Raw genomic sequence first — 15,681 nt, 5'->3', positions numbered from 1 at the left:
GGCCTTCTGCGCCTGTCAGAGCGAGAGAGCAGCAGCCAGCTGGGGCAAAAGGGCGATGCTTCCAGTCGGGGGTTTTCCGCGGATGATTTCTCAAAAGAGGGCTGCAAAGAAGCCGGGAGCGAGCGAACCTTTCTCCTTCGTTTCAGTTCTCTTTCAGATCGCTCCGCTCCTCCACGAAGAGTGACACGCGTTCCTTTTTTTTAGGCCCTCTGTGCCTAAAAAATCCCCCCCCCCCCAAGAATGAAATATTTTGGGGACTATTAAGAGGCGGAACATTATATTTCCCCAAAGGAGAAATGAAGAAACAGCCTCCAACCCCAATTTCTTGCATAGCGAAATAGCTTCCAGCAGAAATCTTTAGAAATGGAGATTTGGGGCCCATTAACAAATCCCACCCAATCTGTTCTTCAGGAAAACATCTTCAGCTCCAGGGTGATGGGAGTTAAGAAAGACAGGAGATGAATCATGATCTTTTAGGATATAATAGGGTTAATCCACCATTTAGCATAAGATGCCAAATGCGATGCGAAGATCGACCCATTCATTCAACCATTTGGTCAGCTGTCCCAGAACTACGTGTTGTGGTTCTGTTCATCAATAAACAGAATCATTCTTTCCAACCAGTCTCCATGTTATTTCCAGCATCTTTCTCCCAGCTTGGAGTTGAACCAGATGGATTTTCTTTTCAACACTCTGGCTTTTTAAGTGGGGTGTCCTATCTAAGGATGATTATTTCCAGGGGTGGGATCCTACCGTTGAACAACCGGTTCGCTGAGTGCGTGCACAGTCCACAGGATAACAGCTGAGGCACAGCAATCCACTCTGCTGCACCTATCAGGCTAAAAACCAAGGAAATATAGGTGAGTATAGCCTCAGGGTAGTGGTGGGTTGCAGGCGGTATGCCCCGGTACGGGTGTACCGGTGCCTACCCGAAGCACCGGATACCGTTCCAGTATGGTGCTCCGGAGGGCCCACCCGAGCTCCTTACCTGTATGTGAGCTCTTCAGCGCTTCCACACATGCGCACGGAGCGCACGGTGCCTGCGCAATGCTCCGCCGAGCAGCTGGAGCGTCGCAGAGGCTCATGGAAGCGTCGCAAGAGGTAAGGATGCATGCGCACACTGCACACTTTCATGTGGACGCCGGGCCCTGTTGCACCGTACCGGTTGCAACAGGATCCGGAACCCACCACTGGCCTGGGGGCAGGAGGGTGGGCCCACCTGAAGGTTGGAGCAAACTGGTTTGCTCACAGCTGATCTTCAGAGCAACCAGTTCACCCGATCCGGCCCCAATCCGTAGAATCCCACCGCTGGTTAATTCTATACTTCTCATTTTGCCCATTTTGGATGGATACTGCTATAACAGGTAGTCCTTAACTTGCAACAGTTCGCTTAGTAACTTTTCAAAGATACAACGGCATTGAAAAAAAGTGACTTATGACTGTTTTTCACACTTAGGTCCATTGCAGCATTACCATGGTTGTTTGACAACTGATTCACATTTATGACCAGTTGCAGTGTCCCAGGGTCATGTGATCACCTTTTGCAACCTTCTGATGAGCAAAGTCAGTGGGGAAGCCAGATTCACAGAACAACTGTGTGAGTAATTTAACAACTGCAGTGATTCATTTAACAAACGTGGCAAGAAAAATTATAAAATGCAGCAAAGCTAACTTAACAGATTTCTCACTTAGCAACAAATTTGGGGCTCAATTTTGTAGGTTGAGCACTACCTGTTCTTTTGCATCAGATGAGCGAAACACAATATGAGGACGTAATAATCTTGGCCTTAGAGCCACTTTAGTGTAGTGGTTAAAGCTTCAGGTTAGAAACTGGGACTTGCTGAGGAGTTCTCTTGGAATGAATTGTCCAAGGTCACTGAGCTGGCTTTCATGGTTAAGGCAAGACTAAGAATGTATTAATTAAAATACAGGTAATCCTCGGCTTATGACCACAATGGAGGCAAGAATATATGTTGCTAAATGAGAAATTTATTTAGTGAATGTTGCTGCATTTTACGACTTTGCTTGCCACATTTGTTAAGTGAATCACTGCAGTTGTTAAATTACACACACAGTTGTTCTGTGAATCTGACTTCCCCATTGACCTTGCTTGTCAGAAGATGGCAAAATTTGATCACATGACCCGGGGACACTGCAACTTTCATAACTGTAAACCAGTTGCGAAGCATCTGAATTCAAATCACATAAACATGTGGATGCTGCAACGGTCATAAGTGTGAAAAATGGTCATGTCATTATTTTCAGTGCCATTGTAACTCCAAACGGTCATTAAATGAACTCTTGTAAGTTAAGGACTTCCTGTATATAGAGATTAAGAGAATTGACAGACTAATATTCCTAATATTTTTTTTCTGCCAGATTGGAGATCTTCAATTGTCCAGAATTTGTTGGATTGCAATGCCCCTTATCTTCGACCAATGACCTGGTGGAAACTGGCCCAGCATTTCTTCACCCCTGAATTAGTGCTAAGAAGCAACTTGACAATGGCATGGAGTTTCTGGCAGGGATCTCCATGGTAACTGGGCCAAAAGATTCTAAGGGAGGTGGCTGGTGAGTTGAAGGCAGTTCATAGCTCTCAACTTGGGGAAATGGAAGAAGAAAATAAGGACAACTAAGAGGCCACCAGGAAGAACAGGATCAAAATGGGGAACATGATGAAATTACTAGTAAGTGAATAGAAAGAACAGAGCTTTCCCAGCCCATGATGGAAGAAGAGCCAGTGGACATACAGTAGACTTGGGAAAAGGCAGGGGAAGCTTAAGCAAAATCGGTGTGAAAGGACCAATCGGTGTTAAGGTGTTGCAAAATAATTTTTCCCCACTAAGAAAGCCCAATTATACATTCACATTAGATTTCTCCTTGGAATTAAATATCCAACCAGAAAAATTGAGGTTTATTGGCATTTGTGATCACTGCCGTATCCAGCTACCTATAGTAACTAGCATAAATATTAGTGTTATCTCTGAAAGATCTGGTGGTAAAACTATAAGCTGATACATGTGGATGGATGGAGGAGTTTCTAAGTCCTGAAGAGGTTATGAAAACTCAGTCATAGAGAAGCAATTTGAAGAATTTTCTTCTTCCTATTGCTTCTCCATGATTGAGTTGTAATAACCTCTTCAGGCTCAATTACCTCTTCAGGACTATAGCCACTGGGGGACTGGGAGCAAAGATGGAGGATCCTCTCACAATGTTGCCAAATTGCTTAAAGAAACATGTTTCTCTTTCAAAAGACATTCTCATTCTCTCCCTCTCTCCCACCTAACGTTTAGTTATTTTTTTATCTCTTGCAAATTTCAGTGTTATTGAAATGAGTGTAATTTTTTCTGATTGTATTTTATACTGGTATATGATAGAAATGAAGATAGATAGATAGATAGATAGATAGATAGATAGATAGATAGATAGATAGATAGATATAAAATGTATTGCTAACTTACTTTATCAAAATTATGTGGCTACCCATCTCAACAAAGTAACACTAGGTGGGAAAGAAAAAGAAAGAAAGACAGACAGACAGACAGACAGACAGACAGACAGACAGAAAGAAAGAAAGAAAGAAAGAAAGAAAGAAAGAAAGAAAGAAAGAAAGAAAGAAAAAGAAAGAACGGAGAGAGAGAGAATCACCCTGTGTACATTAAGAAAATAAATCTCATTAATTTCAATAAGGGTTACTTATAAATAAATATGTTAATTTAGCTTATGGTTTGTACAGCATAATGGATTAAAATCTTTGTCTCCTTTTAGTGTTTCAGAAGAGAAATTATTAAACTGGGCATTTGCAAATAAGGATCACATTCATAAACATTAACGTCAATGGCTGTAGTTTAGTTGTTAGGAAAGTCTATTCTTATTGCTCTGCTATTATTTTCACAGACTTCCAGTTCTGAGACTACTAAAAAGGCCAATGCAGGTAAATACAGTAGTCTTTGTTTCCTTTAGTCATAAATTTCCACTGAGGTTCCTTATAATTTCTCTCAGGGTTTATGTACTAAAGATTCTCATACTAAAAATTTCCATCCTGCATCATCAAGTTGTATGTACAACATCATGCATGTACTGCCAAATATAAGCAGAGCCCCAAATGTATCCATAATTGCTTTTCTTCTAGATTTCTAATTTACATGTGATGTAATGCTAATATAGCTGTTAAGCAGTTTTGTACCATTTTGTTAGGGTGTCTCAATCTCTGTAATCAAGAAAGCTAGGATCTCAGAAAATGTCAACAGGCACAACAATAGTGTTGTGAGGAAAAAGGGAATCGGTTATAGAATATTTGCAATCTAAAATATCTGTACCTAGCTCCCCATTTTATCAGCAAGTACATTAAGGTTGATTCTCCTTGATATTTTTGATCCTCTTTTTGACACTCTATTGATTTGAGGGCTAAGCAGCTCCCTGTTTATGAGATATGAAGAGAGTATCCATCTGCTTTTGGCATTACAAACATCCCTTCTCATTCCAGGTGCAAATTCCATTGCTGGCATTCAGCTGACTTCCTTTGTATCAATAGCAAACAAATGGGAATGCTTAATGTCACAAGATCACTACGTAATTTATGTTAGGGAAAGATTGCATTCTGCAGAAATGATATACTGGCAAGTAGTTTTCTTTCCTGGGCCAAGAAGGGAGGAAAATCTTCAAAAATGAACAGTGGGAATCTATGTACATACATCCACAACCCGCCAAAGGTTAATTTCCATTTATCTCCCTAGAAATTAGGATCCCGATGGATGAGGAAATGATATTGATTCCCATCAGTAACAGCATTTATGCAGTTCTCAAGAGGAGGGAGAATTACTTGTGCAGCCTGCTTCAGAAGAAGTTTGGCTGTATCTGTGTCCTTAAGAGCATAAGGAATCCCATGGAAATATATAGGAAAAGCCTGAAGGAAGGAGTGGAAGTTTCCGTTTGGGTAGATGATCTCACCAGACACGAGGCTGATGCTTTGGTGAATGCAGCCAATGAATACCTGCACCATTTTGGAGGTCTGGCATTTGCTCTCCTGAAAGCCGGTGGGCCAGAAATTGAAGAGCAGTGCAAACTTTTTATTGAAAAGAATGGTCCACTCAGTGCTGGCCAGATTGTGGTCACCAGCGGAGGAAGATTGCCCTGTAAGCAGGTTATCCATGCGGTGGGTCCAAGGTGGTCAGAAGATCAGAAGGAGGAATGTTGCCTCAAGTTGGAAGCTGCCATAATAAATGTTCTGAAATATGTGAATGCTCCAGAAAACAATATCAAGTCTGTGGCCATTCCTGCGCTGAGTTCAGGGATCTTCAATTTTCCTCAGGATTGGTGCGCTCAAGTGATCGTAAAGACAATCAGGAACTTTGTTCAACTTGCTCCATTATTTGGCTACTTGCAAGAAATCCACCTTGTAAACATTGATGAGACCACAGCTGATGTCATGAAAAGGGCTTGCGAAGACCTGATCGGGATTAATGATATTGTGCCTCAGTCGAGTATTACTGATTCTGTCACAGTCAATGAACTCTGCCTACAGATCAAAAAAGGGGATATAGAAGCACAGCAAGTAAATATTGTGCATTATAATGTTTCTAGTAGATGTAATGGCATGCCAAGAATCTTTTTTTAATTCCAATGCAGAAAACTATTTGATATGTTGTAACTCTATTGAAAATTATATAACGTGGAAGATACATGGGCCACATCCAATGTTAAATTGATTGCTATTTATTCAACAGTATATTCTGTTTGAATATATCCTGAGATTCCCTCTGTGCATGCCTCAAATTATTGCTAGACATCCCTGAACCTTTCTTGTAGATATATGTCCTGTCCTTATGAAAACAGGGAGATTATTAAGATTCCTTGCCGCTAATGGAACAGTATAGAATTTCTTGTCTGTATAAACATTATATGAAAAGTTTCACATTTTACATTGCTCTCTTCCAGGCTGCTATAATTATTAATTCTGTGACTGTGCAAGATGGTCTTTTTCAAGGACTGGTTTCAAGAGCAATTTTGGAAAAGGCAGGTCCAGCTATGCAGGAACAATTTCTCTCTGAGTTACAGAAACTTCCATCAGAGAGACCCAATTTCATATACACGAAAGGATTCAATCTCGATTGTGAACATGTGCTCCATGTGGTTTGGCCATCTTACATTGAAGGCAGCAGGCAAGAGGTGATGTTATTTCCTATTCGCTTTACAGCTTTTCGTTTGTATGAATTTTGGAGAAAATCAGCTTATGTATAATTGAATTTCTTTCTGGCAGGTATTAAAAACAGCCATTTCTAAAGGGCTTTCCAAGACTGGGGAACAGCAGTTGTCGTCCATTGCTTTTCCTCCTCTTGGAATTAAAGATTTACATTTGCCAAGTAATGAGGTGGCCGAAATTATGGTGGAAGAAATCATGCACTTTGCAGTGGAACAAACTGGGAAGAAGCTGGATGTCTACATTGTGATATCATTGGACAACAGTGATGTTTATGAAGTAAGCTATTGAATATTCCTTGCAAGTGGATTACAGGGGCCTAAGGAAAGCGTATGGTATTATGCAGTCAGTATTACCCGTGAGACTCAAGTTACTCTCCTTGCATTATTATGAGTGAAACTATTATGAGATGGAGAGTTGCTTTTCAATGCTCTAGAAAATGTAGTTAGTGGCATTATTTGATGATTATTTAATGAGTCATAGTGATGCAGTGGTTAGAATGCAGTACTGCAGGCTACTTCTACTGACTGCCGGCTGCCAGCAGTTCGATTCACACTGTCAGTTTGACTCAGCCTTCCATCCTTCTTGGGTTTGTAAATTGAGGACCAGATTGTAGGCTAACTCTGTAAATTGCTTAGAGAGTCTGTAAAGCACTCTGGATATATGTCTAAGCGCTAGTGCTATTTGCATAGCCTTTGAAAATAGCAATAGCAATAGCACTTAGACTTATATACCGCTTCATAGTGCTTTTACAGCCCTCTCTAAGTGGTACAGAGTCAGCATATTGCCTCCAACAATCTGGGTCCTCTTTTTACCCATCTCAGAAGAAGGAAGGCTGAGTCAACCTTGAGCCGGTGAGATTTGAACTGCCAAATTGCAGCTAGCAGTCAGCTGAAGTAGCCTGCAGTACTGCTGTCAACACCTCTCCATTAATTAATTAGGAAAGAAAGACCACGAGACTCCATGTGTGGAAATCAAGTGTACTTTTACTAATTAAGAATGATTAAAGGCATAGCGAAGCGAAGTCTGATTATTTAGGCGCGAAAGCGATTGATATATAGAATAGCCCATTCCCCACCCCTTGGCATCACAGTTCCAGTCCAATCATAATTCTTCCAAGTGTCAGGTGTGAGATAACTTCAAAAGGCATCACGAAGATGGAATGTCGGTGCCGTTAGTCCTGGCGGGAACACCCACGCATGCGTAGTCCAATCAGCCAGTAAACTCCAGAACCTTCCTCCAGCACAATGAGTAACCCCTCCCAAATACCATGCCCTCCCTCCCCGTTTCATGGCAACCGAAGCGATAGCAAAGCAGAGGCTGACAACTGCACTCTAACAACTGCGCCACCTCTGCTCTTTGGTATATATCAAAGAGCTGAGGTGGTGCAAATATTGATATCTGCTAATATCTTGTCCTTTGTAGGAATTTTTTAAGACACTTAAATCCTATGAATATCATAGAAGCTTAGAAAATACCTTGGATGTCCAGCTCCCTGTTCAGGATAGGAATCCTCATATAATCCCAGACAAAGGGCAGCCCAATGTTTGTCTGGAAACCTTGGAATTTATGCTTGTCTAGCAACCCAACTGATTATTCTGTCTCTACTCTTTAGCCATATGCACCATTTTCAGCCAGATTAGGAAAACATTAACTATGTTAAGATGGGTTAATAAAGAAGATTAATATTTCAGAGGTCAAATCTATGAGGAAACCTTGAACTTAAAGAAAGGATAATTAGGTTATGGTGTAATAACTATTTTCTGATTTTTGAATGGAGGATCTTTGTTTTCTTTCCCTTCAAAGTTAGGTCATAAATTTGTAGCTCAAATACGAAGAAAGCACTAAAAAGTATAGACGTTGTGAGAAGTTCTATATCCAAATTTATTTTATTCTTTATACTGCTTCCATCTTTCCTTAACACTTTAACAGAATCCACAATCTTCTTGAGAATCGTCTGTAATTTGCTGTAATGTCCGTAATGTTATATGAGCAAAAAAGAAAGAAAAAAAATCCAAACTAGTAATCATATTATGCTTATTAATCATTATTTCCCCCTTTTTAAAGGCTTTCTGTGCCAAGCTTATGTCAGTGAAGAACAAACTAGAAGAAAAGATGGATTGCAGCAATATTGACAGAATGGGTAAAAATAAATTGGAAGCTTAAAATTTATGGGAATTCTTGGTTTAATTAAGTTCAATGACCTGAAATAGATTCTTTGTCAAGACCCTGTCCAATGATTGAAACATTAAAAGCGGGGAGCCCAACAACTTTGAACTGAACAATTTTATTGACAGTGATTCATGGTTTAGTATATCCCATTTACTCATCATCAATGTCATTATTTTGGACTATGGTGGTGATCCTGTGCTTGTAAACGCTGGGTTTTGGTTTAATATGGAATGTGAACCCCGCTAACTGTAGCTTAGTCAGCAACCAATGGTTTTAAGAAGTTGTGGATTGGTGTGCTGTGAGAATCCAGCCATAGAAGGAGAAGCTGAAAGGTGGGTGAGATAAAAGTAGGGCCAGGGGAAATTAGTCAAGATAGGTGGAGGAAGCATTTCAGAGAGGGGGGATTTCCTCTAGATTTTAAAAGCTGGAAAACCTTAAAAACTCTCAATTCTTAATCTTTCATAATCTTGTCTAAAAAGCAAGATTTTTTCCAGTAAAAGTTCCTGGGTAAGCATGCCTTTAAAAATTGCAGAAATTATACAATATTTGAATAAACCAGTGGTGGGATTTTTTTTTTTACTACTGGTTCTGTGGGTGTGGCTTGGTGGGCATGGCATGGGAAAGATATTGTAAAATCTCTTTTCTCTCCTGATCAGCTGTGACTTGGGAGGCAGAGAATAGATGGGGGGCCAGTCAGAGGTGGTATTTATTGGTTTTCTGAACTACTCAAAATGTCCACTACCAGTTTTCCAGAACCATATTAAACATCTCAAAATTATAATGACACACCACTTCATATACTGCCTGTTCTTTAAACCTTTTCATCTATTTTATCTATTCTAAAGGTTTCATTTTCCTCCTTTTTCCTCCCTACATCTGTTTTGCAATTTGATCCTTAATCATTCTCTCTTTATGACCAAATTATCTCAATGTTCTGGTCATTCTGATTCCTTTTTGATTCTCTAGATGGTCATCACTTTTTTGGAACACTCTAGTCTTATTCCTAACCAGCCTTTCATGTCACCTACCAGCATAATTTCCCCCCTGAATTGCATCTGTTTGAATACAATCATTCAGCAGTGCAAATCTTTCTTTCTTTCTTTTAAGCAGAGCTGCAAACTGATGTCCAAGCCAATTCAGGTTTTGAAAGAAATGGTCCTTTTGTGGAACTGATAGGACGCAGCCATGATATTTTGGAGAAAGCAGGACAGTGGCTCAGAGATATCATATTGGTTGAGGAAACTGGACGGATTGTTATAAGAAACCATAACATTTTAAACCTGCGCAGTGTCCAGCCTCTTGAACTGTCTCATCTCCAGCAGCATTTTGGCATTACCATCCTGGAGAGTGTAAGTGGAGCAGGGACAGCCCTAGAAATTGAAGGGTCTCCCCGAGCTGTGATTGATGCAGTCTTTGCAATTGAATTCATGCTGCAGTCTACAGCCAAGCAAGAACCTCTTAAGATAGACGGTACGTAGAGTTGTATAAGTATACTCCATCGATAACCAATATTAATCTCACCTTTAACGATTGAATAATTCACTGAAAAATCTTGGTTTAATTAACTTTTTAAAGGCAGGCTTCCAGTCTTTAGAAACAGCAGTTTTAGAAATTTATGTACTCTTCATTGAACTTAAAAGGAGTTTTGTTTTAGCATCTCACTCTGAATTGCCTAATGCATGCTAAAAAGAGCAACAGTTGACAAAATTGCACAGACATAATTGCAGCTTTAAATTGTATATCATGACTTTATCTTCTAATGTAGAAAGTAATAGAAATTAACTATTTTTTCCTTATTTCATCTTAGAAATATCCCTAGTCAGAAATACCAAATAGAAGTGTTTAAAATGGTTTTCTTGTTTGAATGTGCATATAGGGTGGGGGATGTACATATACTCTCAATTTTTATTCTCTTAATCCCTACAGTTGCTGTTGGTGTTAGGTTTGGTTTATTTATTTATTTATTTATTTATTTATTAAAATGTATTTTTATTATCTTTTTATGTTAGCACAAAATTTTTAGAGCACATTATAGCAGAGCATTATTCTATTTTTCCCCTTTTATAGAACAAATGGAATTAATCATCCCATTCCTTTCAAGTTTTCAGTTTATTTTCAGTCTGGTTTAAATCTTGGTTAAATTTTTATCTTGGTTTAAATCTTGGTTAAATTTTTATTAAGCAGTGTATTATTTGCATTCAGGATCTTTGGAGAGCCATCTTCATCAGGAAGGTGATCTGGAGACAGCAAACAGATGCTTATATCAAATCACTCCAATAGAATCTTACCTTCAAGAATTTAAGGACAAAGAAAAACAGCTTGAAAAAGCTGGCCTCCAGGTTCTAAAGGTGAATGACAAAATAATGCTAGGCAATGGTGGGATTCAATTTTTTTTACTACCGGTTCTGAGGGCTTGGCTTGTGGGTGTGGCGTGGCTTGGTGGGCATGGCAGGGGAAGGATACTGTAAAATCTCCATTCCCTCCCAATCAGCTGGGACTCAAGAGGCAGAGAATAGATGCGGGCGGGGGGTGGTGGTCTAGTCAGAGGTGGTATTTACCGGTTCTCCAAACTACTCAAAATTTCCACTGCTGATACTTCAGAACTGGTCAGAACCTGCTGAATACCACATCTGATGCTAGGAGATGATTGTGTTGCGTTATAGATGTATCAAATTAGCCAAAACATAAACAAGATTGAAATCAATCTAATGATTGACAGGGTTTCATAGATACAAATTCTCTGGATAACCCAAACTGCAAGTTAAACTGGACATCAACTGGTTGCCACTTCTCCCTTTCTTTGAAGCAGCTGACTGTTCAATGCTAACAATGTCAGCTTTGGATCTCGGGTTAGCCTTCCACGAAGGGGAAAAAAATTATTTAATCCATCTGAGGAATTTAAAGTTAATTCATCTGGCTTGTTGATTTCCCATCTTGCAGCCCCAAACCTGATCTTCCATACAGCTCTGGAGGGGTCCCAGAGCTTTTATGGAATCATATTGGTCTGTAGGAGTTAGCATAACTTGCTTTCTTCTCCCTTCCATTATCAGGAGCATCTTATAAACTGAGGATTCCCTCCTCATGGAAACTTGGAAACTAATTGTAAACCTGATGCAACTGTAGTGTGTGTGTGTGTGTGTGTGTGTGTTTAATCAAACACCAGCCTTGGAAGGAATAGAAAATGTATCATTCAGAGGAAATCATAAGATGATGTCAATCTCCTATAAATCATGAGCTCAAGCTAGTTTTCAGAAGAGGCTACAGAATTCCAAAATATGTATCTAAATAAACCTAATAGTTATGACAAATCTGGAAAAGGATAACAACTAACAAACAATGACCTAATTCCTATTATGAATGGAAAAATAGAGACGCTTAACATTTTACACAAAACAAATCCATATTCTGGAACAAAATGTTGATTGAACATTGATTCATTTGTACAGAAAACAGATAATCCTGGAATGAGATGTTTCTTTGATTCAAATACCTGGATTTACTCCAGAATCCTGGAGACACATACCAGTCAGTATATGGGAGGAAAGTTTTGCTGGAATAGGCAGTTTCTGCTGGTTGGCAGGTGAATTACACTCATAGTAATTATGCTACTGGTAATAAACAGGGCACATCCTTACTGTTTATTACAGATAGAGAAAATACATAACCCTCTTTTAGAATCTGCTTTCCAAAGGGTAAAAAGGAAAATAGAAGGAAGAAATACTGGAATGCCTGTATGTCATAGATTGTACCATCATGTCCCAGCTCAGTATTGTAGCCTGGTATGCAAAACTGGATTTCAGAAAACTTACTCCTCATCACAAGGTAAACCACATACGTTACAGTAATGCTGTAGGAAACCTAGAATATTTTTCAACATGTTAAATGCTCTATTCATGTGCAAATTGAATATCTTTGAAATAACAAGTCTTAAAGGTTAATATTTTACAACTGGTATTTAATTTTTAATTTCTATACTGGTGGGAAACAAGACTGGGATTTTAATTCTTAAGTGTAAGGAACCCAAACTAATACACTTCTCAGGAATTCTAGTGTAAAAGGTTCCCAGAAAGATTAGAGAGGGGAACCAAGAATTCAGCCTCAAACATAATAGCTGATTCCCCACTGCAGACCATATATCTATCTCCCAGAATATATAAACTCTAGGCTTCTACCTCTTGCCCATTTGAATTAACAGATTAGCTTGTTTGTTGACTGTGGTAAACCAAAATACAATTACATAATACCTCCCCTCCTAGCCTGAGAATTAATGGGGCCCACCTCTCCAACCTCAGCTTTAATTAAGATAAAGGTAAAGGTTCCCCTCACACATGTGCTAGTCATTCCCAACTCTAGGGGGCGGTGCTCATCTCCGTTTCAAAGCCGAAGAGCCAGCGCTGTCCAAAGACAGCTCCGTGGTCATGTGGCTGGCATGACTAAATGCCGAAGATGCACAAAACGCTGTTACCAAAGCTATTTTTCTACTTGTATTTGTACATGCTTTTGAACTGCTAGATTGGCAGAAGTGGGACAAGTAACGGGAGCTCACTCCGTTACGCGGCACTAGGGATTCGAACTGCTGAACTTTCTGATCGACAAGCTCAGTGTCTTAGCCACTGAGCCACTGCGTCCCCTTGCAGCTTTAATTACTCTAGTTCTAATCGTTGTGTGTGATTATTTTAGTGGTTATTTTCAGCATGGTTCGTAAGTTGTTTACTGCAGTCAAATTAGTCGTCATGATTTTACCTAGTATATGGTTGAAAGACGAAAGTTACTGCAGTCAGCTACTCATTTATATTGCTATAAGAAAAAATATAGTAAAACAGTCTGCATTTTGTATTGTTTTTCAGATCAGAAATATGGAACTGGCATATATTTTAAAAAGAACCCCCGGAAACTTATAGCAGATACCAGAGAAAAATGTGAAATGGACCATTTGATCTGTGTGTTTGAAGCAGAAGTTGTAACAGGGTCGTACACAAGGGGCAATCGGAGTTACGTAGCGCCACCATTAATTAACACAAGCAGTATGAAACTCTACGATAGTGTGGTTGATGATATTCATAACCCTGAAATTTTTGTCATTTTTAATAAGGAACAAGCTCTACCACTGTACTTATTGACATGTTCTCTGCTTTGGAGCCCTGATCAGAAGGCAAATTTGGAACCGTCATCCTAGAATATCTGAAGCCTTAATGCTAATTAAAACACGAACACTATCGTAGTTCTGTGTTAGATTAGGTAATAAACATATGGCAGTTCTGTAATGCAATGAAAAAAGAAATCCCTGCAACATTACATTCTTGAAGTCTCCTTATTCTTTAATGTTATTTCAAAAAAAGATAGTTAAAACCATGCCGTTTCTATTTAAAGCAGAACTGCTGCAACCACAAGTCCTTATATTAAAGTATTAATTTTAAGCCATCTGAACAGTGGGGGGGGGGGAAGGTTTTTTTTCACAAAAACGGGCCTGTTAGTAAAAAAAAAAAAGAGCATGCATAGCCTTTAGGAGGCTTGTAGAGTGAGGGCGGGCGGTGGGGGGGGAGGAATGAGCAAAAACTGGTCCATTTTTCACTCATTTTTGCTCACCCTAGCCCCCAGAAGCACTCTGGAAGCCTACTAAAGGCTATGCACAGCCATTTTTGCAAAGGCAGGGTTTCGGGAGGCCAAAAATGCTGTATTCAGTGTATATGATGCACTCAGATTTTCACCCTTTATTGGGGGAAAAATGTGCATTTTATACTCCAAAAAATATGGTGCCTAGTAGATCTCAGGTTACTTTCTACCCTTTTGTTATCTACAAAGGACAGTGGTCTTAGAAAAAGCATTTGCATCTTAAGATTCAGGGGTTGTTTTGGACTGTTCGAATAAAATTTAGCATATACTAAGTTGCAAGGCCACATGCCTGATGTCTCAACTTGTCTAATAAACAATTGTACTCATTTAAAAACTGATTTTCCTCACAGTGTAAGAAGTTGGTGTCAGAGTTCATCTCCTGCTGTCTTGGGAAGCTGAGTGATATTACAAGCATCCTTTTGACAATTTATATTAAGCAGATGTATAAGTTTGACTCTTGCTTGCTCATAGTCCAAAGATAGTAAGGGAAAATCCTAAGATAAGTATTATAAACTGCTTGCTTCCACCCACTTCGAGATCTGTCCTCTAATGCTTACCATATTCTAGTCTCTTTCATCATTCCAACCCAGCCCCCATGAGCCACTAAACTCGCTAAACACACACACACACACACACCTTTCTTAAACACAAATGTTTTGCAGAATATAGCTTTTCTCTAGACGATTTCCTAAAATAAATCTCTTATAAATTCAGAAATTCTAAACCAGAATTCCAAGTAATTTTATATTTATATAAAGGTACAATTAGTACAGGGTGAAATAACCTACAATTGTATAATGGGACTTTGCTTCTTCTCAGCATTCCCATGTTTTCGGGAGGTTTTAACTTTTTAGAGCAGATTTGTGGAGAGGAGTGAAACATTCAGTTAATGAATGCTAGTCAGTCAGGAATAAAAAGGACTCGTGTTTTTTAGGTAGCTTATTGAATTAAATGCCAATAAATGAATGTTAAATTTTACAATACCTAGGGAGTTTAACATTCTAAACTAAATCAGTGATGGCGAACCTTTTGGACACTGAGTAGCCAAACTGAGCACATGCGCATGCCCAAACTAAAAGGAGTGTGTGCATGGATGTGCACACGCATGCATGAGTGCATGTGCAGCAGAGACCTGAAGACCAGCTGGCCGGTGGGAGGTGGGGCATCCCAACATCCGCAGCGCAGCAAAAGGTAAGATACTTTTCTTCTGTGAGCTGTTCTGTTGTCTGCAGAGGAACAGAAGCTGATGAAAGAAACGCCACGGAGATATGATCTGGGCGCACATGCCAGCAGAGGGGGCTCTGCGTGCCACCTCTGGCACACATGCCATGAGTTTGCCATCACAGAACTAGATCATTCATTCATCCATTCAATTCATATAGCATAAGTGTGCAGCATACATTTTGCACCTCCAATTACACTTAACATATATGTAAATAGCACAAATATTTAAGATTGAAGTATCCTCCTGGACCCACAGCTGACTTTTGACCATCATTTGTCAGCTGTGACCAGGGGGGCATTTGCCCAGGTTCGCCTGGTACGCCAGTTGCGGCCCTACCTGGCTCGGGAGGCCCTCACAACAGTCACTCGAGCCCTTGTGATCTCTAAGCTGGAATACTGCAATGTGCTCTACATGGGGCTGCCCTTGAAGAGCATCCGGCGACTTCAGCTAGTCCAGAATGCGGCCGCGCGAG

General features: G+C 39.7%; 1 protein-coding gene across 2 annotated transcripts; it reads left to right on the top strand.

Annotated features, from left to right (window-relative positions):
- The first annotated feature begins 5 nt into the window (after positions 1-5).
- On the top strand, positions 6-13,798 carry PARP9 (poly(ADP-ribose) polymerase family member 9). Of its 2 annotated transcripts, none has more exons than XM_032215747.1 (11): positions 6-860; positions 2,380-2,571; positions 3,898-3,934; positions 4,737-5,554; positions 5,938-6,168; positions 6,260-6,478; positions 8,267-8,342; positions 9,482-9,841; positions 10,574-10,719; positions 12,019-12,193; positions 13,219-13,798. In XM_032215747.1, exons 4-11 carry the CDS (start codon positions 4,751-4,753, stop codon positions 13,545-13,547), a joined length of 2,340 nt encoding a protein of 779 aa, XP_032071638.1. In that variant the 5' UTR covers positions 6-860; positions 2,380-2,571; positions 3,898-3,934; positions 4,737-4,750; the 3' UTR covers positions 13,548-13,798. The 2 variants fall into 2 exon arrangements, with proteins under 2 accessions (XP_032071638.1, XP_032071629.1); XM_032215738.1 differs by having other exon boundaries at positions 2,380-2,687.
- The last annotated feature ends 1,883 nt before the right edge of the window (positions 13,799-15,681 follow it).

The sequence above is a fragment of the Thamnophis elegans genome, chromosome 1, assembly GCF_009769535.1.
Source record: "Thamnophis elegans isolate rThaEle1 chromosome 1, rThaEle1.pri, whole genome shotgun sequence".
Classification (NCBI taxonomy): domain Eukaryota; kingdom Metazoa; phylum Chordata; class Lepidosauria; order Squamata; family Colubridae; genus Thamnophis; species Thamnophis elegans.
Note: the sequence above shows the minus strand (reverse complement) of the source record. Positions and strands in the feature narration are given on the sequence as shown.

What these genes read in the sequence shown, in the direction of transcription:
- PARP9 (XM_032215738.1), top strand. Translation starts at nt 2,664, where the DNA reads ATGGGGAACATGATGAAATTACTA. An exon ending in ACAACAGTGATGTTTATGAA is followed by an intron (nt 6,479 to 8,266) that starts GTAAGCTATTGA and finishes CCCTTTTTAAAG; the next exon opens with GCTTTCTGTGCCAAGCTTAT. An exon ending in CAGCAATATTGACAGAATGG is followed by an intron (nt 8,343 to 9,481) that starts GTAAAAATAAAT and finishes TCTTTTAAGCAG; the next exon opens with AGCTGCAAACTGATGTCCAA.